General features: G+C 40.2%; 1 protein-coding gene across 5 annotated transcripts in view; it reads left to right on the forward strand.

Annotated features, from left to right (window-relative positions):
- Window positions 1-25,750, forward strand: part of LOC125770927 (Down syndrome cell adhesion molecule-like protein Dscam2) — a 369,720-nt gene that overhangs the window by 69,530 nt on the left and 274,440 nt on the right. For 3 of the 5 annotated variants that reach the window (XM_049441010.1, XM_049441009.1, XM_049441011.1), the window contains exons 6-12: window positions 2,127-2,575; window positions 3,789-3,933; window positions 12,955-13,106; window positions 13,176-13,448; window positions 14,323-14,610; window positions 24,913-25,032; window positions 25,493-25,666. In XM_049441010.1, the coding sequence (XP_049296967.1) occupies window positions 2,127-2,575; window positions 3,789-3,933; window positions 12,955-13,106; window positions 13,176-13,448; window positions 14,323-14,610; window positions 24,913-25,032; window positions 25,493-25,666 (1,601 nt within the window). Of the gene's footprint in view, window positions 1-2,126; window positions 2,576-3,788; window positions 3,934-12,954; window positions 13,107-13,175; window positions 13,449-13,648; window positions 13,937-14,322; window positions 14,611-24,912; window positions 25,033-25,492; window positions 25,667-25,750 lie in introns of all 5 variants that reach the window. The other 2 variants (XM_049441012.1, XM_049441008.1) reach the window with 1 other exon arrangement.

The raw sequence follows: 25,750 nt of genomic DNA on the forward strand, positions 1-25,750 counted from the left end.
TCGAACCGATTCTGTGTTTTTAGTCATGTTTTCAAGTACCATTTTTTTCCCTTCGTAAAAAAGTGGTGGAAGTTCCCCCTCCCTCACTATTGCCATTGTTTGCCGAACTCAATCGGACGGAAATTAATTTCAACATTCGATTGACTGCGAGACGACAAGCTGTGAAATCGACTTCTTGATGGTTGTAATCGAACTCGGCAGACAAAGTGTTTTCACTCTTCTTTTCGCTTTGTGAAAGTTACGAAAAAAAAACTCGCTCTAAAATGTGGGTCGAGTTATTGAAAAGTTGTTGTTTTTTTCTCAAACTGCACAGCTGAGTAAAATGCTTTCTTTTCATTGCCATTACTTTCATTGCTAGAATAGAATGTTTCAGGGATAAGAACGTTTTTTTCAGGGTAGTTTTTATTGGTTTACTTATTTAAAATTTTGTAATTATTATGCAAGGGATTGGTGTCCCTTGATCTTGTGTCTTGACTCCGGATGTTGTCTAGTATGATTGAAGGTCATTGATCGGTTCCATTTTGGAGAGTCAAAACATTAAAAAAAAACAAATGAGAGTATTATTGTAGTAAAAAACAAGCATAATATTAAACTCTTAACAAAAAAAACAAAATATCAAGGATATAACGTTCTTAGGAAAAATATAAAGATCATCAAAGTTAAGCATAGGAACAATACCTCTACATATTTGGTTTAATGTCTTATGTCAATTTATTTTAAGTCTATTTTTACAAAATGTTAGTGTTTATGTTTAGTAAAATTAGCCCAAAAAAAATTAAAGGGTTTAAAGTCGCCGAAAGAAGACAATTTATGTATTGCATAAATGTTTATGATTGGAGTTTCATAAAAATCAATATACATATATTTCTTTAAAAAGTCATAGCTTGATATTAAAGACAGCTTTTCATATGTTACCCCATCACTAAACACTTAGCAATTGTCGCGTTTGTGAACGCGATTCAGAAAAATTTTGCAAAAATTTAATGTTAAAAAAATCGAGTGAGTTTTATTTTTTAAGGTACGTAGAAGTTGTATATAATTATTGTGAATGTAAATAATATTTTTAAAACAGAAGAATGGCTGTTAATTCGAAAAAAAAATCTTAACTCGTGGACATTTCTCAAAAAAAAAAAACTATAAATATGCCAAACTTCTAAAGCTATAGCCTTAGTTTTTTTTGGGAAATTTAGCAAAATTTCATAAATTGATTTATTTTAATGCGAATTGGTTGAAATAAGTTTCTTTTCACTCAAATAATTGTGTTAATGAATTTATTACTGGTATGTTGAACTTGCTTCAACAATGTCGGTATAAACATCACGTTTCGCAACGCGTTTCCTTCGCAAACGCGACAATTGCTAAGCATGTAGTGACGGAGTTACTCTAACTAGATCATATGTTGCACTAGGTGTGCTGTTTCGATACGAAAATATGATATGAATTCGAAGGGTGCCTGAGGCCTTCGAAAGCCAGAATTTCTGAGAACTTTCCATTCGAATTGGCTCACGATGCAGTTGAGGTTTATTTTCGCATTAATATGACTCGAATAAATCTCGATTCGGCTATTTATTAACCATTTTCCATTCATTTTTCAAGCGTAAAGTTAGTTGGTTTTACGTTAGTCGACATTTCCGGAAATTGTTTTATTTGATTGCCGAAGAGCTCGAAACATGTGAAGCCTTTTTCACGTGAAACCAACAAATGTAAAACAATACATTATGGATTGATGTAGAAAATTCTCAGTAATAATGCACGATAGAAAATTCACATTAAAGTCAGATGTTTACCTAACAAGTGATTTTATTGGAAAGTTCAACCGAATCACCAAATTCACCCGTAAGCGCTTGGGTACTGTTGAGAATGGGAATGAGTCAGTGTTTATCCCTTTGTACTGGAATCATTCCCGTTTCATTCACAAACTGAACAATAATATTATAGTTATAATGGTTAGATTAACTTCTAACTAAAATACATGTGCCATTGTAATAAATATGATCTTTTGAAAGATATCTAAATATCTGAATTAATTTCTTAATATATTAAAAATATAAAATTGATTTCTAAATATATAAAAAATATAAAATTGAAAATTGATTAATATTTTACTGCTTGCATTCTTTTCCCAGATGGTACACGCACAACGGGCCCGAACCAATTCCCGTCTCGTCCGGTCCACGGATACGACTGCTCGGTCCAGTCCTGGCGATCGAAGCCGTCACCGCCGAGGACGGTGGTGTGTATAAATGTTCCGCATCGAATGCGGGTGGTGAAGCCAGTGCCGATCTGCGGCTTACCGTCTCGACACCGATCCACGTGGAAATTACACCGAACGTGCTCAGTGTGCATATGGGTGGGACGGCCGAATTTCGCTGTCTCGTCACTGCCAACGGAATGTCGGCCGGTCCGCAACATATCACCTGGTTCAAAGATGGCCGCCAACTGCCCAGCTCCGGACGGGTCGGTGATACGCTACAGGTGACCGGTGTAACGCGCGAAGACAAGGGCATGTATCAGTGTGTGGTACGTCGACAGGAAGGTGATTCTTTTCAAGCTTCCGCCGAACTGCAGCTAGGAGGTAGGTACAGTTCAATAATGGGATAACGACCGTTGAGTAACGACCGTTAGCCGTCACCGAAGAATGGAGATCAGTTTGATTAGGTTGCGTGCACTGTCTTACGGTACGTTACCCAAAATTAGCTCCGTAACCCATTAAACGCCATCGGTTATTAAGAAGGTAATCAGATTAACCGAGTATTCAAAACCCAGCGAGCAGCGAAATACTTTGGAGGGAAGGTTAAAAAAACGGATTCCGGAAATGATCTTTTTGCGTTATGATTTTTTTTATGTTTTCTAGTTCCCCTCTTTCGGTCAACTCATGCCGGAATTCATTTTCACATTTTACATTTTTACGTTCGTTTTAATAATCTCCCACTACCGGTTGGCAGATATTTAACGCGACCTCGCTAAAGCAGGGATTTTTAAATTCCTTTCCTTGCTTCACAAATTGAACGACGAAAGCGAAGTTTCGTATTCTTTTTTAACGCTCAATAATGGTAGGACATTTTTGTTCAAAGTTCACTCTTCCCATTCCGCTAAACATTCTCTGAGTAGCGTGAACCAAACCCGAATAACTACTACAACGTGTCGCCCGTTTCCATTCCGTTCCAATGGTAAACATTTGCCCGATTTGCCAAGGGTCAGACACGCGTAAATTTGCGTTTGTTGTCTCCATCTGCGGGACAAGCGTTGTTGGCTGTGTATTTGCTGTAGTATAACATTTTTTGTGTTGTTTCTTCACGGCTGTGTGTTTGTTTTTTATAATGGGTATAATTTTTCCTACCAAACTGGTGAGGTGGATTTATTAACACCTTCCACAATGCTGGGAGGCAAAATGGAGCGCGCCGGTTTAGCGTTAGCAAAAGATTAAACACATTTCGACCGAAGAAGAAATGCAAAACGAATACTAAAAGGAGAGAGGAGAGAAAAACACACACACCTAAATAGAGGTGAGGTTTCTCATGTTTGTCGTATCCTTCGACCGGTAATTTCCTGCCATGGTGCGGTTTTTGCAAACCACAAATTATTTCCACACCGAAACACATAGCACCGACAATTTCGTACGGCGTGTGTCCCCCCCAAAATGAAACCAGGTTTTTTGGCCATCACATTTTTTGGCCCATCTCGCACCTTCAACGAAACCAACTTATTTATGATAATTATTACCCGTGGACCCGTTTGATGGTGTTGTGCTTTTCTCATTTTGAGTCATGTTTTTTTTTTCTTTGCAGACGCACCACCTTCACTGGTGTACAGCTTTATCGAACAAACGCTTCAGCCCGGACCGGCCGTTTCGCTCAAATGTTCGGCCCAGGGAAACCCAACGCCACAAATCTCCTGGACGCTGGATGGATTTCCGCTACCGACAAACGGCAGGTAAAGGCACATACCGATTACTGTCGTTCACACAAAAAAAGCAATTATTTTCCTGAGAAGTATATTTAACTAATCTACGGACTAAATTGGTGTAGGGAGGGATGGGTGAATGTTAAACCTGCCCGGAAGCCATGGTTTCCTTTCAAGTTATAATGTTGTATTTGAAGCTCATTTTAAAGGGTCTACCAGCAGTGTTGGATGAATCTGATTCTGATTCGCGAACCTAAATGAATTTTTAAATCAAAGGAATTGTTTTTTCATCTCTATTGTAAAGATTCATGATTCTCGAAAAAATCAAGGTTTTACGTATTTTATATTACATTCAACAACGGTGATGAAAATCATCCTTGATGATTTGTAGAGATTCATGAATCTTTCATGAATTTTTTTTATAATCGTCTGTACCTAAGAGATAGACTTACGATTTTTTTTCACCGTATTTCTATAAATGATTTTCTTCCTTGTGAAAATTTTGTTATAAAAATATACCATTAGAAAAGAACAATTGCATGAACAGCAGCTTAATACAGATATTAATATGATTTGACAACACTGGCGAACCCGTAAACGCTTCGATTACGATTTCGGCTTTCCATTTTCTCTCAACATTCGTGTGAACAAAGTTAAATTATTTTTGTGCATTTAATTTCTGTAGATAAATAGGCTTTATGTAAATTCTATTAAGTTTTTGACTAACTTAATTTAATGTAACTTACATTTAGAAAAATATTTAAACAGCACATCAATATATCTACATCGTTATCATACCCTTTAAACTTGTTTATAGGTTTAAAAAGCAAATGAAATAAACGATTAAAAAATAAAGAGAAGCTTTGCTAGCTCTTTATAGAGTACGATAAATAAACTGGCACGCTACGTTGCCAACCACATGGGCCGTCGGTATGTTTGATTTGGTCACCAAAAAATATTTCGTATTTCCATCAAACTCAAACCTCACACCGAGGAAAAAGGTTATGGTTAAATAGAAAGGATTTTCACAACCCCACCCTAACAACCCCTCCTCCGCCCTGCTCGCTATGGTTCCCTACCCCCTCCCCATTTTCACCACAACCACGATTCATTTCTATTTCACATTTTCTCATTTTCCCGTGGCCGTATTTGAATAATCTCGTTTATCTTCATGTTTGCTGTAGCAGACATTGACGGGGCGTTTTGAGTGGTTGGGATGGGATTCAATTTTTTCCCTCTTAACTTGCGTTTCCCTATCGTTCCCCGTTCACCATTTCTTCGGAACATCTCCATCCGAACCATGCCCACTGCCAACGTTCGTTTATACATTGGGTGCACCGATACCAGCGCCAGGACCTTTTGCCATCGTCGACCCCAGCAAAGTCGTAACGGTGCCGAGAATGGGGACGGGTCTTTTTTTTTTACTACGGAATCATTTTTTCTAATTTCCTTCTTGCCTTTGCCAACTTCCGGCAGGCATCATTTAACGGCATCTTGTGCGCCGGATGGTGCGCTCGATGCGTTACCGCGCTAGTTGATCCGTTTTTATCACGGTACGCGGACACGGTACGGACAGGTAACGCTAGGCAAAGGGAAGCACAAAGCACATTAACCTTCCGGTGTGTGTGTGTGTGTATACGATCACGATTTGCCATTGTGTGATGTATTATATTAAAATAAGCAGTATAAAATATATAATAATAAAACCCAGTTGGTTGAGGAATTTTTATCCAAGTTGGTACGTAAGGTACAATTGAGATTGAATAATATTTCCAACAACCAAAACCATTCTTCTAACATAATCTTTCATATACCAACCAAAAACGTCGCTTCACATAACGAATGATATGGCAACTTTCAACATTATTCTTGTCTTTTTTGTAACTCTTCAAAATATAGCCTAACTTGAGAAAAGAAAACTAAAACACCTTAAACACCCTCGCCGTAAACATTTCCCAAGCGATACCATGCTATATCGGTGATCCCGGTTTTCCCAAATGGATTCTAAATCAAATAAAATTTATTAGTTCGTATGGAAATCAATCTTCGACCGGTGGTCCCTACCCCGGCCCCTTTAACCCATCATGTACCGAAGTTTCGCCACGGGTTTGTCCGACATGCGCGAACGATTGGATGGATCAGGAAGATGGATTTGGTCCGTTCACTTCAATCGCTTCACCAATTCTTCGCTTCACGCTACACCCGATGGATTGGAATGCTTTCCGCATTGCCTTAAGTTTCCGGTTGCCGGATATCGAATCCGAAACCGAAGTACACGGAGTAAGTTCCCCCCGCGAACGGAACCGCGAAGCGTGTGGATGGACTATTGTGATTAATTAGTTTCTGTTCAAACGTTCCTCGCAGCACACCACGAATGTGCTGTGTTTATTGAAGTTTCACTCCCTGTCCATACCAAACCATGGACATGGACGTCCGAGTAACGGACACGAAGAAGTATGCTTCCGCCCTGCTAGTAAGCTCCGGCAAAGCTTAACCTTCTCCAGTAACGGCAAACTTAGAAACTCATGTTGCTCATGGACAGCGAATCCTAAATTAATGACTTTTCCATGATGTGGCCCGTTCGGAACGTGACCACAGTAAACGTTCCGGCTGCTGAGTGAGTGGGTGGGAGTTCCAGCCTTTTTTTTGCTTCTTGGATACTCCGAAACATCGTCACAGATTCGCCCCGAACGGCTTCATTTCATGAGTTTCATTTTGATCGATCGAGCGCACACAGCGTTATGAGGTGGACGTTGGGGATGTTTTTCTTGTGTCCTGTCAGTTTGTAGCGTGCTGCTGCAGTTGATTCAAACGTATAATGAATGTAAGGAACGAACGGTAAAAATGAAGGCTGGTACCCAATGAAAAAAAAAAGTTTAAACATACATCCACACGAACGTTAGACACACATTCAAAAGCTCGTCCTGAAAAATGAAGGCTTCACACCGGGTTCACACCAAGGTTTTTCCTTGCCTTGCTTGCCGGAGCTCTTTCTTCTCGTGCTGTGAGCACAACCCTGACGAGGGTCACACTTAAGTGCCATTTGATCTGTGGTTGATTGATTGATGGGCTTTTGGGTGCGCTCGATCTGAGTCATCACAGGCCTAATGAACCGGTAGCAGAGAAATTAAGCAGCACCCCCTTCATTTTAATAAAGCACAACCAAACATTGTATTGGGAATGAAATTAAAACCTTCCTATATCCTTCTCTTATGCTCTTTTTCTCTCTCTCTCTTCTTCTGTATCTTAAAATTACGACAAACAGTTCTGCAAACCGTCTGCAATAAATCTAACCCGCAAACCCCATGGTGTTGGAGAATAAAAATCAAATTAACGATTAATAACACTTTGCACAATTAAAGACGTGTTTTAAACGAATTTTTGGGGCTGCTGGGGGAAGGGGGAGGGTGATTCCACTAGACCATCTATTACTTAACTTGATAGCATCTCTGTCTCCTGTGGACCACTGTGTGTCTTACGGAGGTGGCTGTGTTGCCTAATTTCCGCATCAATCTGTTTCATTCGTTGAATGTCTATCAAGGCCCAGGCACACTGGAACGGGGTGGTCTCCGCGCATTTGGCGAGTGACAATTTACCGTGGCAAATTTTAATCGTATAATCGTTAAAATCTAGCCTCTGCTAAATTCAATTTGTTTTCTGACAACTTCCACTCACCCCCACCGGCGTCTATTTCCACTACCTTCCGCCGTTGTGTGGTGTCCTTTTTTTGCTTTCTACTTCTACCCCACACAAACATCCTTTAGAGGTAGAAGGTAGCAAAAAAAAAAGGTGTTTCAAATGCCTCGGCGAGCGGTTTCATGGCTCGCTTCAGTGTTTCGAAATGAGCGAGTTTGCGATCCCGCTGGATGCGTAAAATGAAATGTAACGGAATATTTCAGCATGATAATTTAATTACACCTCCGACCAACCGTACCACCAACCCGGTGATGGTACATAATCCGTGACCGAAGGAAAACACTCGTTCAACACTTTGCACCTTTCCGGTTGTGCTGTTTTATGTTTTCGGGGGTTTGGGTAGGTAAGACCGAACAAGCGCAGAACCGGATCTATCCTAGCCAAACTGTTGAGCTGTTAAGATATTTTCCGAAACGAGGGGAATCACCACATCGCGCCCTATATTTGCAGAAACAAACCTGCATATAGCAGGTACATGCCTTTTTTTTTTTGCCTACCGTGCCTTTCGCACCGTTTTGTGCGGTTAATGCTAAACGGTGTTTGGGAAAATATTTTCATAAACACAACAACAACCGGTCCGGAATTGCTGGTGAAGGTAATGCAAACGGAGGAGCAGAGCACTGTTTGTGGAACAATGTCTTGTAATCCGGTAATTTGGTGTATCGAAATGTGCGCAACAAAAATGAAGTTTAATAAACTTCGCGAACACAGCTTATCGAGGTTAATGCGATGGTTTAGACGGGAAGTATATTCTTTAATTAAAGCTAGTGGATGTGTTCCGGTTTTTTTTTTCTTTTTGGCTGTGGGTTTTGAGGATCATCTCAAGAAGGAAATAAGAAATATATATGTGCGCTGTTCACTTGCTATTATCAGCATATTATTATTATACTATATACGTTATTATTAAAAGAGGTCATGTCGGCCATTTTTGCACTACTAGACTTATTTTTACCACGTAGCCAGATAGCCAGTCCTTGCTAGGGAGGACTGGATAACTTTTGGAATGAAGCAAAAACGAAACAAAATTGGAATACATATCATATTTTAGTAATAAAATTAGATTAACCAGTTAGTTTCCAACGCTTTCCTATATATGGCACTGATAAAATTTATTAGTAAAAATCAGATCATTGGAGAGTTTATAGGACTGAAATGGTAGCAACACGAAAGAATCGAGTAAACCTGAAGGATAATCGGGCTTTAGGTAAAAAAAAACTTTAGGAATTCAAGCCATTTATTTTGTTTTCGCTGATATTCCTGATTAATCGATGAATTTTTTGCCATTGCATACACCTAGCACACGTGATTTTTTCACACCGTTGGGAATGGGAAAGTCTTCCAGACTCGGCACTTTGCACTTTTCGAGTACTACTTATTTTGGTCCTATTCCGGTCCTTGGACTTTTAGACTTCAGTTTTACAAAAAAGGCAGATAGGTAGATCATTAGATCGCGCCGAAACTTAACAATTTTTGAAGGCTTAGTTCGTCATTTGTTAAAGAAAGAAATGGGCAATGGAAAGTTCTTCATGCCTTGTCGCATTCCGTGGACCTCGCTACTACTCGCAAGTATTATTAAATTAAATAAAATACCGTCGTACATCAGTCTCCTGGAAAAATCAAATACTTCATCCATCATCATTGGATCGGTTCAAAAATTTTCCCCTAGTTGTCAGTGAAATGGTAGCATGTTGTGACCAATACTTATAAACATGGAAATATAAACATTTTTATACACTAAATTGATATGTGTTGCATAAAACCGGTTCGGATACCTCATCGTATTCGTTGCTTACTTTTTGAAAACTAAACTCCTATCAATGTGTGACATAAATTTCAATACGATTACGACGCTGTCCCACATACAATATCCTTGACATAAGCCTCTTGGGAGCCTACACCCGAGCGGTGCCAAACATAAAACTACACACAACTGATAGTAGTTCGTTATGTTAGTAGCACTTTCCTTCCTTAAAAAGCTTCCTTCCTCTCAACAGTGCACAAGGATGTCTGACCAAAAAAAAAAAAAACAAAAAAAGAAGGAAAAACCCAAACCATTTTCACATCGATCAGCCCAATATGTGGTACCTTGTACCCGTAAAGGCAGTACATGAAACTATTTTTTATTCTGTTCAAAATCCCCCCAAACCACACATCCTTTTCTCGCCCTTCGACCATTTCTCCATCACGCGAAAGTGTTTCTCGCTGCGATAAACTTTTTATCTGCAGCCCATGCAAGAGACAAGAAACGATACATACCAGGCACTGAAGGACGTGCCTGTTTCCGTGTTTCCGTTCGAGCGTACAACCCTGGCGCAAACGAGCGCCTTAGAGCATGGTGTGCAGCTGATAAACTGGTACACATGCTTGCACAACGACACAACTTGCTTCCATTCGAAAAGGGCGGGCGGAAATGTGGAAAAGCGGAAGTGCAACGATAGGATGCTACTGCTTGTTAATATTCGACACTATTTTGGTACGACAACCCTAAGAGAGGTTCCATGTGCTTTCCGGGTTGCAAACACGTTCCTCGGCACGAAATGGACTGTAATGAATGGTGGTTTAAATTATTTTAAGTAACCTTCATTGCTTGCAAAATTGTTCCCCAATAGCCATTTTTTATTGTGGCGTTAAATTTCTTCCAATTTACTGCTTATAGAATGTAAATCGAACGATGGGTTTTCTGTGCCACACGAGCAACATGTGGCTGAGCGTAATTAGGCAATAAATAGTATAAAAGGGGTGGAGGTTAATGTTGGACAATATTTTCAAAATTATCGTCCATCTATGTTTTCTACTGAAATTTTGCACTTTAGAATTGAAAAATCTTTTCAACAGCTTTTCGCCTTTCAAGTTATTTGATCATGATGCCTGATCTTTGCTGAGTAGCTCAGTAGTGGTAGAGAACATGATCCGTTGTAGAGATTCTTTGAAAGTTAATTGATACAGTATCTTTAATGTAACTTATCTGCATTGAATCCATTTGCAAAAAAAATTGCAACACCAACAGTGCGAACAAAAAGTCAAACAAATCCGATGATCTTCTTGTTCAATTAACTCCATGCTTAATGACTCCATTTCACTTAGTTTCGAAGGCTTTTAATTGTTTCCCCGCACCAACAATTCCACTGGTTAAATTTTGCATCTATGCTATGATCTGCATCCCGTCCCCAAAGCCAACGCTCATGCTGCTAATAGCTGTGTAATCATAATCAACATCATTATTATCATCACACCGTTGGCACCGTTCGGCGGAACCATTTATACTGGAAATTATGCACGGTGTCGCATATATTTTGTCACGTCACAAAGCTCAACGATGTGTCCACCGGAAGCGTGCCGACAATTTCAATCCAACAATGAAGCGATAGGGAATTCATGAGAAAAACTTAATCGAAGTCATTGTGCAAAACGTGGCACTTGCACAAGCACCATACACGGCAGCAATGGCAATGGCAAGTTGGTCCGTCGTTTGTGAAACTTTTGCAACCAGGGTTTTGCGGAACGAAAGGGTACAATGGCATACGGCGTATTTCTTGCACATTTCGCGCACTGCAAACTTTCACGATCAACGCAACCGGAAGACTGGTGCTTCGTGTTGGCTGTTGATGTTCCCGGCGACCTAAACCAATCTGTGAATCTGTAAGAGGGGTTTTTTTTGTTTGGTTTTGTTTTGTTCTTCACTCATACAGTCAGTTAGATAGTCAGATTTCTTACGATTGCCAAGCGCGAAACGGTGCAATACAAATGGTGGCAGTAGACTAAGTTTTACGTTGCCAAAGAAAAAGACAATCTACAACAATGAACCACGGCTGACAAGGTTAGTACACGTCGTTGTCATTTTCGTGAAACATTCACAATGCTATCCCGGTAGGACCGTAGAATATTTTTCACTTCAAGAAAGATTTCCTTCACGCCATCCGAATCTCGTCTCCTCAAGTCTCCTCAAGTCTCCTCAAGTCTTTGGTAAGAAGTGAGAGAATGAAAAAAAAACCTTCAACGTTCACAAAGAAATGACTATACCTCCCTGGCATACCACGGCAAAACTCCTCCGCCGTGTGCAAAAAGGTAGCAAGTAAAGTCAAACATGAAATCGGTGTTGGCAAAAGTTGCAAACTAATTTAAATTCTCCAAGCAAGCGCCCCAAAACGCTTGTCTCTGCGTGACGCCAAAAAGGGGGGATAACTTTGAGCGAACACGACAGACAACCCTTGGCTGTTGGAGGAAGAGTTGACTTGCCGCTCAGCACAGCTAATAATAGACAGCAACATTTTCATCTGTCTCCACATAACCTCGCATCTTATGACACCCAGGTTTTGCCATCTTTCGCAACCGCAAGCGCACTCTAGCGTCAATGCCGAGCTCGTGCATCGCAAGAACCTTCGCCCGGTTACAGCCTGGTAGCGTCACAGAACACCCTCAGTAAATATCCTCCAGCGACAGCACAACCGAAGATCCAATTATAATGGGATACTGGATTAAACTTAAATATTTCATCTTTACACGTTACCCCCTTTTTACAGCCAGAACTCAAACCAGTCAAAGCTGTCTCAGGTGATGACGACAGTCACCTCGCCCCCGATGGCCATACCATACTAGACACTCGACCACAAAACATACGCTCACGTATGAAACGATTCGGTTCGGTGGGTTCTTCTTCATAACTTCATCCATACCGTTCATTTGCACTTTTAGCAGACACGTAAGCGTAGGATGAGGATCAGGATGTCCCGAAAACACACAAAACCATACCCGACCAAGCGACACCTTTTTTGGCATGAAAGCCTTCCCCTTATTGTGAGCTTAAAAGCTGGTAGAGACCGATGGTGCGGGATGTGACAATTTGTTGTCGGGGGGGAGGTTTTGGATGGGAACTGGGAAAGTTTTGTGACTGGGTGTGAATATTTTGCGCTTTTGCGGTACCCAAAAACACCCGACTTTAAATTAACTTCTACCAGCCCGAAATCGGTTTGCGGTACATCGTGGTTTTTGGAGGAGGCCATTCGGTTGTATTAGCGGGTGTGGGCACTGGCACATTTGCCTATATATCGAGCGAGAGTCATCGTCGTCGTTGTCGTCTATTCGAACGCTTAATTAGTTACCGCACAAGTTAGCGTGGGGAAGGGATGGATCCCCTTACCCCACCAAAAACAGGTCCTGCACACAAGAAGTAACATTTAATTTCAGTTAACGTTTCCGAATCTACTCCGCTTATTAAATGCAAAGTTTGACAAGTTTCGACCGGTATTAGTTGATTGCTACTACTCGCAAGAAGCAGGCGACACATTAATCAGCTTTTAAACAGCTTAAAAGTTCGTTGAGCTACACCCTACTGTTTTCACTTTCGTTTGGGCACAGGTTCATGATCGGTCAGTACGTAACCGTGCACGGGGATGTCATCAGTCACGTCAACATTAGCCACGTGATGGTAGAGGACGGTGGCGAGTATTCATGTGCCGCGGAAAACCGTGCCGGTAAAACGTCACACTCCGCCCGGCTTAACATCTATGGTAAGTTTTAAGGGCAGGTTCAATGGATTTGGACACATCTCGTTAACTACACTGTAATGCAATTGACAGGATTACCGTACATTCGCCTCATACCGAAGGTGACGGCCGTAGCCGGTCATACACTGTATCTGAAGTGTCCCGTAGCAGGCTATCCGATTGAAGAAATTCACTGGGAACGGGGTGGCCGTGAGCTGCCGGAAGATATGCGCCAAAAGGTACAGTCGGACGGTACGCTCGAGATTAAGGAGGTGCAGAAATCGCTCGACTCCGGTGTCTACACCTGCTGGGCACGGAACAAACAGGGTCACAGTGCGAGACGTAGCGGCGAAGTAGCGGTCATAGGTTAGTATTGCCCTGGCGGCAATTGTGTACTAATCGTTTTTAGTGTCTTTCCATCTAGCCGTTCCATCTAGCGCACTGTACGAGGGACCAAGGAAGTGCTCCCCCCAAAAAAGGAAGGGTCATGCCCACGGGAAAGGATGTTCAACTAATGCCAACACATTGTAGTAATCGCACTTTCCTACCGCATGAACCATTTGCAGTTCCGCCCAAGTTGAACCCGTTCCATTCGTCCATCCTTTCGCTGAACGTTGGCGATCGGGCATCGATTACCTGTTCCGTCATCAAGGGCGATATACCGCTGACCATCACCTGGCGCAAGGATGGCCGACCGATCGATCCTACCCAGCGCATGTCCGTGACGCAGGTCGACCAGTACAACTCGATCCTGCTGATCGAGAATCTGTCCGCCGATCATACCGGCAACTATTCGTGCGTGGTTCGCAACACGGCCGCCGAAACTGAAGGCCATCAGTCGCTGTTGGTTAATGGTAACTGTATCGTACCAAATGCTGACTCACGTGTTCTTTCTTCGTTTCTTTCTTTCTTTCTCGTTTCTTTTTCCTTCCTTTCCGACACTCACTCTTGTCGCTCTTCGGTTGTCACATGTTGAATTTTTGGGTTGTGCCTACTACTACTACTACTACTACTACTACTACTACTACTACTACAACTATCATCAAAACATCATCATCAATACTATTACTTCTGCTACTATCTACTACTGTTACTAAAACCAACCCTGCCAATGTCGGTACCGGTGGAACACTAATATGAACAAAACACAACATCTCATCAATCTGGCGATCACTGTTACGATTTGTTTGTAACAATGCGAAAAACAAAACAAACATCTTGAACCCTGGCCCACTACCAGTTCCTCCAAACATTGAGCCATTCTCGTTCCAAGATGGGCTAGCCGAGGGCATGCGGACGCGCACCGTTTGCGGCGTGTCCAAGGGTGACCCGCCGTTAACGCTCAAATGGCTGAAGGACGGTGATCCGCTGCTGTCCACACTGCTCGGTGCGAACGTGTCCACCCTTGATCAATACTCGTCCCTCCTTAACATTCCCTCCCTTTCGGCGGCGCATTCCGGCGACTATACGTGCGTGGCCAGCAATCCGGCGGCCGAAGTGAAGTTCACGGCGTCGTTACAGGTAAAAGGTAAAGTAAAGTAAACTCGCCCACTTCGTTTTTGCCACTCACCTCACCAGCTATGAATCACACGCACACACGAAACAATTGAAAAGAAAACAAAGTAAAAAAATGCTATTTATTACACACCCCTTTTTTGCCATAAATAGTTGTTGCCTTTCTTGCACCACAAAACAAAAACTGCCAATTGAAATCAGAGTTTACAAAACGTAATAACGTATAACTGTACTAGCGCAAAATACTACTGTAATGTCATGATGTACCAATATAACCTATTCCGCTAGCGTAACGTACCGATCACTACTGCTGCTGTTATGTTTTGTTACCACGATCCTTATACTTTGCCCGTTGAAGTTTGTTTAGTGTTTTGTCTTTGTTTTCTGCTGCAACACTTACACTGCAGTACTGTTTAGAGGATGCCAATGTAAAGTTAAACAAAAAAACCTTGAATGTCCTTGCCACAGCTTTAAAGGCTGGGATGCATTTCCCAAACCGGGGTACATATATACAGAAGTAGTTTGTGATCTGTGCAAACGTCTCTCATCTTTGCCCGTTTTACGTTTCCACCCTTCACTTATCGTTTCCGCAAGCCAAGCAATTAACCGTTTGATATATTAATATTCTAACACGAATGCGAGCATTTTAAAAGCCTACATATAATCACCAAAGTTGTGTGTCCCTTCCCCAGTTGCTTTAGCACGCAGTGGGTTTGCGGCCGATCACCAGGTAATTGTTTTGTGCACCGAACAAAAAAAAAAATACTATAATTACGCTTCAGTTTTGCCACCCAGTGGCAGGGGAGCAAAGTGTCATACTTTGTCTCTCCGTTTTTTGTTTCGTTTTTTTTAATTTTATTGCTTTGCTTTGTTATGAGCTTCCGATGTGATTGAACTTCTTTTTTTTAATATTGTAATGCTTCTCTTGATTTATATACAATTCTTGGTTTTCTAGATATTCGGAACGTTTTTCTTATGTTTGACTGATGTTTTTTTATTAAAAGGATGTTTTATATTAAAATTATAGAACCACCAACATACGAATAGGATTAATTATGGTAGAAGATGAAACTAATAATAAATGTATTCTAGGAAGATTTTTATGTTTTATGCTGATACAGTCAAATAATATCTTTCCGTTTTCGTATGAGATTAATTTAATTAGTTAGAGTTTAATATTTGTTTTTTATTAACATTTTTTTCTTCACTCTATCTATATGCGTTCGTGCTGTTTTGTTAGTTTTATTCTCTCGTTACTTTGTTTACGTTCACAGTAATAATGCGCAACAGTTCAGTTTATAGATGATTCATTTACATTTCGTTAACACAACCAATTAACTACACTACACTACTGCAAAGCTGTGTTCTAACACAAAAAAATATTTATACGATCCGATACGCCTACCATTTTGTGTCAAGTTTTGTCTTTTGAATAACAACAATCGAAGGAGTAAAAATTTAATTAAATTTTTTTTTGCGTTTTGTTTCCAAAGAATCGGGTTAATTTTGTGTTTGTTTTCTTACACTTTTGTTTGCCGTTTGTTACTCATGCCGAAACTCAGCACTAGCAAGCACTTATGCACCCGCGTTTTTTGTGTTTTTTTTTTTAATTTTGTGTGTATGAATTATTTCATAAGCTGTTTTACTTTTTTGCAATTTGAAACAGAAGGCCTCCGCAAACCCAAACCCACGAGCGCTACACCTTCTTTTTTTGTACTGCAAATATTAGCAAACCACCAGAGCACACTGTATAGACGTATATTAGCTAAACACCTTGTTGTATGCAACTTTATTTTGGAGCACTTCCTCTCCCCACAAGCTAAGTTGTATTTGTTTGTCAACCTGCGAAATAATGAATGTCTTCTTTTAATAATAAAATTACTATGTGTTTACTGGCTTCACACCCATTGCAAACGATTTCCAGGCACCTAATGTTATCACCCTCCGCCAACCGCCCCGAAAATAAGAACGCCCAATGACCCCAACGCCATTGCCACACTTTGCACCTCCTAAGAAAAAAAAACGCTACTGTAATTTAAGCTTTACGTTTGATTTTGACCGATCTGTACTCACAGCTTCGTAATGCAATATGTCTCTCTCTCTCTGTGTGTTTGTATGTATTTCTCTGCCTTACAGCACCGTATGAAAAACCCTTTCTCCCGAGCATAATTTTTGTGCACCTTTGCAACAGTATTTCATAGCTCAGTTCATTCCATCGCTAGCTGGCTGGAAATGGTGCTTGGATGGAATTTGTATCGTGGCCAACGTGTGTAGCAAAAATGGAAGCTCCCGTTCAGAACATTTTAAGTTTCCTTTTAAGTTCAACAAAGAGGCAGCGTTTTAAAAGCGAAAACAGCTCTTTATGTTGGTGTTAGTATGCTTAACAAAAAAACAAATGAACTTTTATGGAACTTCAATAATGTTAAACAAAAAAAGTATGGGAAAATATTATCGTTTTTTGTTTAAAGCTTTATTTACTTTACGTACGTTAAAAAAACAAAAAAAAAAAACATCATAATATGAAAATTAATACTAACGCATTTTATTAATAAAATAAATCCCCCTTCCGTAGTATTAGAACACAGCTTTTACATAAACACACATTTGTCTTTGAGTTTGGTATGTTTCTGAACCAATTTTTACTTTTATCTATCTTCTCTTGTTATCTTTTTTGTTTGAAGTTTTTATATCTCGTTTCTTAAACAATTTTCTGTTTTTGCCCATTTCCGTATCGATGTTTCATTTTGTCTTTCTTACCGGAGAACAACATATTCGTGCCGAACGTTTTCTACCAGTGTTGTTAGTAAGTAAACTGACATTAAACTTCCACTTCAGTGCAGCAGTAATATCTAGACGTTTGTAGCAGCAACAAAACCAGCAGAAACTGCAGTAAAACTTTCAAGGCAAAAGACGGTAGCAAGAAAAAAATTAATAAACAAAACAAAAACCTAACATGATGTTGGTTACATTTTTGGCCAGCTTAGCAAATTCCACTTGTTTCGCAAAAAAAACCACGATGCGACAAGTGCTGTAACGGTTGCGGTTTTTGTTGTCGTGCCTTGTTCAAACCCACTCCTTTTTTTTGGGGCGAAAAAAAAGCAAAACAAAAAAGTCAAGTTGGTTGCTAAATTCAACAACCATCGTAAAAGATAGGGGAAATATAACAGTAACAAATCTCAAGAAAAGTGTGCTCCATTAAAAGGAGAAAAAAAAAACAATACAACACATAACCAAAAAGTGTCCGATTTAGTGTTATTTATATAAAAAGAAAAAGGAAAACATGCACAAATTTGCTGCTTTCTTCTATATGTTCGAACAAGTAAATGTGTGTGTGTGCGAATGCCTTGTTTTATGTTGCCATTCTTTTCAATTTCATTTTTTTTTGTTTGCGCGTTTTAGAAAAAAAGGGACTGTTTTCGCCAGAAATTGACGCCAGAAAAGTACGCATCCGCAAGCATCGCACAAACTATTTGTTGTTTTTTTTTATTAATGCAAGAGCATTTTATTCCGAATATATGTATGTGTGTGTGTGTAATATTTAACTATTGTTTTCTTCTGAACTGCGAGCCAAAAAAAAAACAGAAAAATAGCAAAGGTGAAAGCTCGACTCATAGCTCAGCAAAATACGAATTCCAACCAAATTCGGTTCGGTATCCGTTCCAGCCATCGCACGCCACCTCGCACTTCCACTCACATGCTTTCCCTCCGGATGCCTCTGTGTGTTGATGCACCTACGCCAGCCCTTTCCTCTTGTCCCCGCCGAGGTCCGCCTTCCCCACCCCATTCCACCCTCTTCACGTAGTTGCTAAGATGGAAAAGCTTTACAGGAAGCTGCACAGGCCTAGCTGCAATGAACCGCGGTCCTTATGTTCGATGTGCCTACCCCCAATCACCCACCAATCCCCCAAACGAGAGAACCGTTGTACGGTTGTCCCCCCCGGGGGGAGGTCGCTGCACGAAAGCTAGCCGATCCTTAAATTGCACCGCGTGTCGCTTACATTAAGTTCCACCGCTATGATTCGGTTACGGTTTGCATCGGAATACAGTGAATGAATGACTCGGTAATGTATGTATGTGTAGAGATGGGCATTACAAACAAACAAAAAATGGTGATACAGTTTGCTTCTTACTTACGCTCGTGCATTACTTAATTCCTTAAAAGGATACATTACTATACCGTTTAGCGGTCACCGACCCGCAGAATTTCCTACCTGCCCGTCTTTGTGTGTGTGTGTATGCTGATTAAGCAAAATGTGGAAACGTACAAGAGAGAGAGAGAGAGAGAAAGAGAGAGAGAGAAAGAGAGAGAGAGAGAGAAAAGTTACTCCATTATTTCCGTCCCCGCAAGCAAAGCTGACGATGTCATTATAATGACACAACCTCTAATGAATCTATCCGGCATCCCAGCTGCAAATCGTCTGCCGTGATGCATATATTTGAAAAAAAAGGAAAAAAAACTTGCACACTGCACCCTGCAAAACGTGGCTGCATGGAAAGCGAAGGAAGCAACAATAAAAAAAAATGATCGGTCTACCCAACCCTTCACCATTTGCCCGGTTCGTTTGAAAGTAAAACTCTGCCAACACAGCAAATAGGCGGCTTTTAATCATCAACCGAGACTCGCGCTAAATTGGAAACCCACGTTTTGCTCGCTAGGCGGAAAGCCTAGTGGAAGCTTAACATTTGCAAAAAGAAAAAAAATGCATGAGAGTTTTTTTTTTCCTTTTGATTTAGCCTTCCACATTTGGGTTGATGCGGGGAGACGGTTTTTTTTCTCCAAATATGCCACGGATTTTATTTTCCTTTTTGTCTCGCTTCTCATATTTTGCTGACTGACGAGAAGTGGGTTTTTTGTATTGCTGTTACGAGGGGTTTTTTTTTTTTTTTTGCTCTCTTTGCTCTCTTATATTTCGGTGGCAATCGTTTCCTGAAATTAATGGCGAAATAAAAATGTAAAAACCAAATTCGGTGACATAAATCTGTACCACCGCCACTGTACGATTTCGTCCTTCCCCATTTTCCGTGGTTTTAGGGGGGGAAAATTAGTGAACAAAAAAAAAAACGAATTGTAAGCTCGAAACTGCTCTACATCCTGTTTCTTGTTTATTCACTATAATACCGATGCAACCGCTACTGGATCAGAGACCTACATATATAAACGTAATAAAAATGAAAAGTACACCTCACTCACGTCCACATTATGTCTACTATTCATTTCTTTAATATTCTGAATCCTTTTCAATACTATCACTCTCTCTCTCTCTCTCTCTGTCTTTCTTTCTCTGTCACTATCACAAGCTTCCTTGTTACACAAAAAAAACACACACACGCCCTGTCTGTTTCTATCTCCCTGTTCTGCTCTGTTTATGTACTTTATATTTACTACATTTATGTTTTTAATATCTTCACCTTTTTTTTCATCAATCTTTGCACATTCTTGTTTGCTATATCTTTCCTATTTATAATGTACGATGTATATGCACCATCACCTGTCGTGCGTTTTTTAGGTGATTGTGTAGTTTTCTATTAACTTTTAAAACAATTTAAATACGAATATTTAATTTAGAACAAAACATATGTTTTCCTTGGAATTATTATTTTTTTTTATTATTTTTTTCATCTCAAGTGATATTCATCACAAGGTGAGAAAATCATTTTTATATTTTAAAAAATCATATTTTACACAAAACACGTAATAGAAAACTACACTTTCTCTTAAAACGCACCTAAGAACTGTGTATCTGTTTGCTGTGCGGCACTTGATCCATATTCTTGATATTTTCTCATTGCACCTATAGTACCGTATAACAGCGACATACAATATAAAGCTTTTGCTTTTCTCCACCCCACCATGTCTAATAACTATCCCTGGCACTTAGTTTAATGAAAAATTCACATTGAATCGAATGTATTTGTTCATGTTTTCATCTTACATTTGCAAAACCTTATATTTTATCCTATTCGAAGTCGAATCGATCAACTCATTGTCGGTTTGATGAGTTTTTGTTTGTTTATTCATTAAACATCAACCAATATTTTCCTACCTTGTCCAAGCCATTTCCCAATTTCCATTTACAAACAATCAACAAAATTATTATGTACATGAAAGATTTTTGCCGTGCGTGCTATTGCAGTAAATGGTGGATAGCAAACCAAAAAAAAAAATTGTTCAAGACTTATTATTGATCGCGGGTGCCATTTTCAATACATTTGATTAATATTTAATCTCGATTAAATTCAAGAAACATGAGCTATCGTTTTATACAGCACATCATTATTCCATACAGCGTCCACGTGTTTTCATTTCAACACTTCAATGAAATTGAGCCATCAGTGGTTGTGTGTGTGTGTGTTTGTGTATTATTTTTCTTCCATTCACTCATTTCCAACTGGTTTAAATCCCACCACGTTTCAAACCATGTCACACCACCATCTGCTTAATGAGCATTTATTTATTTTGAAATTCAATCAGGCAAGTATTAATTACCACGCTAATAGAACAAAAAGTCACACCAAACGATTGGTGCACAATCCGGACAGTAAAAGCAAGTAGAAAAAAACACACACACAAAATCGATTATTCCCTTCAACGCGCTTCAAACATTCAAACACGCTGCTGAACCACATTTGCAATAGCCTATTTTTTAATGACGTTCGGATTACTATTTTAGTGGATGCATCTGGTTGGAAGCATTTCCTCGAGTGGAGGTTTTGCATGCGTTTTTGTTGATTCTCTTTCAAACCAGCGTCATCAGCATCGTATTAAATAGTTAGCTGATAGGCTACTGACAAGCAAAACATTTCAAAGCTTATGCGCTGTGTTAACAAAGCTCCAATTCCGAGCACTTGGTAGATCTGTCACCCACGCGCTTGACACGCAAAACCATCAATTGATGGTTGCATTACTAAATTTCCCGCCCCCCGGGGGTTGACCCGCAAAGCGTAAACAAAAGCAGCAGCTGGATAAAAAATAGTAATAAACAATCAATAATCGCAGCTAATATCCTCCATTATTAGTCAGAAATTAATAAAACAAACCCTTCACTGACGCTGGACGCTTTCTCCCAGTTATGATGCATCCCGGGCCACCCCAGTGGGTGGTGAGCGTATGATTGCTTTTGCCATTTTCACCTTTTCCATGTTATTGCGGGGGCTTTTGTCGTAGCCATACCAATCGTTGCCAGATTCGTTCGTTATCGATGGTTGTTATGCTTACGAGGAGGGTTGGAAGAGCTTATGTACGCCATTTTATTTTTTTTCATATTTTCGTTTGCATTTACGCTACCTAATGGATCGAAAATTCACGCACGCAAGCACGCACGATGTATAAAAATGCACTCTCAATGTTCGATTCGGTTTTGATGCAGCGTTGGTGTTTTTTTTCTCCTTCTCTCATACCACACCCTTTCGTATACTATCGGCTGTGTGTGTGTGTGTATGTGTGTGCAATCTCTGCCTTTGTATCTGCTGTGGCAGCATTTCAGCCCAACTGCACTTGAATGCGCTGACGAACAAACGCGTCATGCAAAGTTATCGATCGCTATGGCTCGGATAAAAGCGCGTTTGTACTACACCAGTGATAGGTATTTTTTCTGGTTTCCTTATATTTTCCCTGCATACCATTACCCGGTATTCATTTACCCGTTTGAAATCCATTCAAGCGTCCTCGGTGTATCATTTGCCCCGTTTTGTTTGACTTTCTTTCATGATTTTCACGCTTTGTTTGGCTGTACGTGATAAGTGAACGGAAGCTTTTATGGTAGGTTTCTACCAGCCGCTGCTGCCAAAGCGCACTGCCAAACCACAAATATATGTAGTGCAATTTTGTTGCTTGCAGTTAGCGGTTGGTCATCAACATTCGGTACGCTTTGTATTTATTTTTCCGGATACATAAATATTGACCGCTCATGAACAAAAAAAAATCTCACGATTGTGCGAACATATTGGTGGATTAAACAAAACAGTACAACAATTATGTTTAATCATTTTCCTGTAAATTTTTGCTACACAGCTTGGAGAGCGTTTAGTCTATATCTTTAATAGACGAAGTTATTTTGAAATTCTTCAATTGAATTTATTTGATCTATGTTTGTATTGAACTTGACTTTTATGCGTGTACAAATAGATGAAGCTTAAGTTATGCACTATTTGTTATCCATTTCTTATGTGATGGAGACGCCTGGTGTTTTTCACCAGGCTTTTTTTAGTTTAATGCCTTTGTCGATTTTAAAGGACGATATGTAACGATTGTATAGTTTTGATATAGCTTCTACATATTTTCATAATCATTTCGTCTCACGAAGGGCTCGGTTATGTTTTTTTCACCAAGAACCGATTATGTGATACGCTCACTGCTATGTGATGGAGGCGCCCAGTACTTTTCGCTCCAAACACGCCAAACAGTATCTTAAATATGACATTAGTTGGTGCAAGACTATTATATATTAACCATATATTTAAATAACGATATCCTTCGTTCACATCGAAAAAAGATCTACTTAGTTCCAACCATTTACATTAATTCAGTAAAATTAATTGCTAAACTATTTCAATTTCTCATTCCCTGTACTTCTTCTGTATATAATATAAAAAAAAGCTTTAATTATAATTAATATGCACCAAAAAAATTATATCCAAATATGTCTAGCTGATTGAGCTTTTAGCAAACGTATAGCTTTCTGCACTACATGCTTACAAACGCAAGAATACGGCCATGCCTGCAGTAGGAAATAGCCATAACAGTATGTCGTAAAACACCTTTGCTCTGTATGCGTAGTATTCGCCTTTCGCTGTATCTTCCGAATGTAACCAAAGCCCCAAAAGCACTGAATGTCGTAAAAAACAGAATTCAATTATAGTGCTTATTCGTCGCCGCCACCGAAATGCTGCCCGTTTGCTTTCAAAGTAATAGAATGAATGATAATAAGTTCCGTATTAATTTCACTAACCTGTTTTACGATAACCGTTTCGTTAATCTCCGAATCGAATGGACGGAAGAACAATTGATTTCGTGACCATATTTTATGAGGTAGTTCGGATGAAGATTATATTCATATTTAATAATCAGTTTTTTCTACGCACATTTGGAAAAACATAAAGAAAAAGATGTTTTAACACTTTATCACCAAAAAAAAATCATTCGCTTTTTTGTTTCATTGTCTTGTCGTTGCAAAACCTTCCCCACATAGAAACGTGTTCATCACTTCACCAAAAACTGACGCGGTACGAAGATCCATTACGGTGTAGAAATCAATACCACATCCCACACATCGACAAATGGATAACATTCTACCCTATCAAGTTTATGACATTCCCATGCAGTGCTAATGCCGTAAAGAATAACTTTTCACCACCCGTCCGGATGGCTAGCAAAACTTTCACAAGGGCTTTTCTGGCTAGACGGGAGCTAAAACTAACACAAAAAAGGGGAGAAGGAAAAAAACAGATGTCAAACCGATCAAGAGAAAACAAACGAGTACACTTGTAGCTTTGCTTTGAATATGTCATAATACTTGAGCAAGAAAAGTTTCGATTCGTTTATTTATGTTTTTTTTTGTTTTTCTTGCTTATCCAGAGCCATCTACTGCCACTTGTGTGTATGTGTACGTTTGTGTGTTTTGTGTTTATTATTTTTTGCTTCGGAACTACACATATAGCGCTAGAAAATGATAAAATAGCAGACCGCCATTTATTGCACCCGCACCAGCACCAGCGCACAAATCTTCCGGTTTAAGCCGTTGCTATAAGCAAAAATTAAACAAAATATATCACTACCACTTTGCAAAGCAACAATAAACAAATGCCAAAGCAAAACCATACCAACTCCCTGTTTCCATCGTTTGGAATCGACACCGTCCCGACCTGCCTGTAACCCGTCATGCTACACCCCATATCCCCCCCTCCGTATGCATCATTTGCTCCTACGAGCAACATAAGAAGAAAAAAAAAACATGATCGAAAATCTACGAAAAACTTTTGCTACGGCAAAAAAAACTTTTTCGCTTGCACTTCTTTGACTAACGATAAACTTTTCTTTCCGCCACTTGCCGGCATCACCATTCGCTGGTTCGCCGGTTTTTGGGTCGGTCTTCTTTCCATTCTTTTCTTTCTATCTTCAACACGGTTGTGTCATTTTTTACCCCGGGCCCTGGACCACTTACCCTTGAAACGACACCGCCCCTCCCGTCGTCGTCCACCGCATCGAATTAACGTCTGCACAACGTGCTGGTGGTTTCTTCGAAATAACCAACACCAAAAAAAAATACCACCCGTCCCCGAAACTCAATGGGACGGATAAAATCGACCCCACGCACAGTTCCACCCCGTTGGGTAGTCGAGCCGACGGACGTGAGTGTCGAACGGAACCGCCACATTATGCTTCACTGCCAGGCACAGGGAGTCCCCGTACCGACCATTCTTTGGAAGAAAGCAACAGGTGAGTGATTTGGGACGATCAGGCGAGCTTTTTTTTTGTTGTGTGTGTGTGTTTTCCTTCTACTCAACTCTTCACAAATTCGTTTCGGTAGAGGTTTCGAGAACAACCCCCCGTTTGGTTGTTCCCACTATACAACTCCCCGTTCCCTAACCTTAAAGACTTGTTAACACAGAAAACGGTCCCCACACTTTTTGGGGGTGGGGGGGGGGGGGGGGGAGCCAGCTCGTAAATCACTTCCATCAACATCACTTTTTCCCTTTACCCTGTGAGGAAAGTATTGCCCCACACGATGGGAAGGGGATAAAGGGTGAACCGGGTGGGCAAAATACACCGGGAACTCATTATAACTCAATTTCACTCTTCCGTCCATCCGTAATCTGTGTTTATTTTGCGCACAACCGACCGACCCTCTCCCGGCCGTCTGCTACACGCTCGTGGTTTATTTTGCAAACGCCTTAAGGAAGCAAATCCGGTGACTACGAGGAGGTACGAGAGCGACCGTATACGAAGCTACTTGCCAACGGGTCGCTATTGCTTCAGCACGTAAAGGAAGACCGGGAAGGGTTTTACCTCTGTCAGGCAAACAACGGCATTGGTACCGGCATCGGGAAAGTTATTCAGCTGAAGGTTAACTGTGAGTATTGAGCAGTGTCTTGTCGACGATTTTATCGTATTTTTTTTTATTTTTCTGCAACACATGTGGAACATTAATCTCGAT

This window comes from Anopheles funestus, chromosome 3RL (genome assembly GCF_943734845.2).
Source record: "Anopheles funestus chromosome 3RL, idAnoFuneDA-416_04, whole genome shotgun sequence".
In the NCBI taxonomy this organism is placed as follows: Eukaryota; Metazoa; Arthropoda; class Insecta; order Diptera; family Culicidae; genus Anopheles; species Anopheles funestus.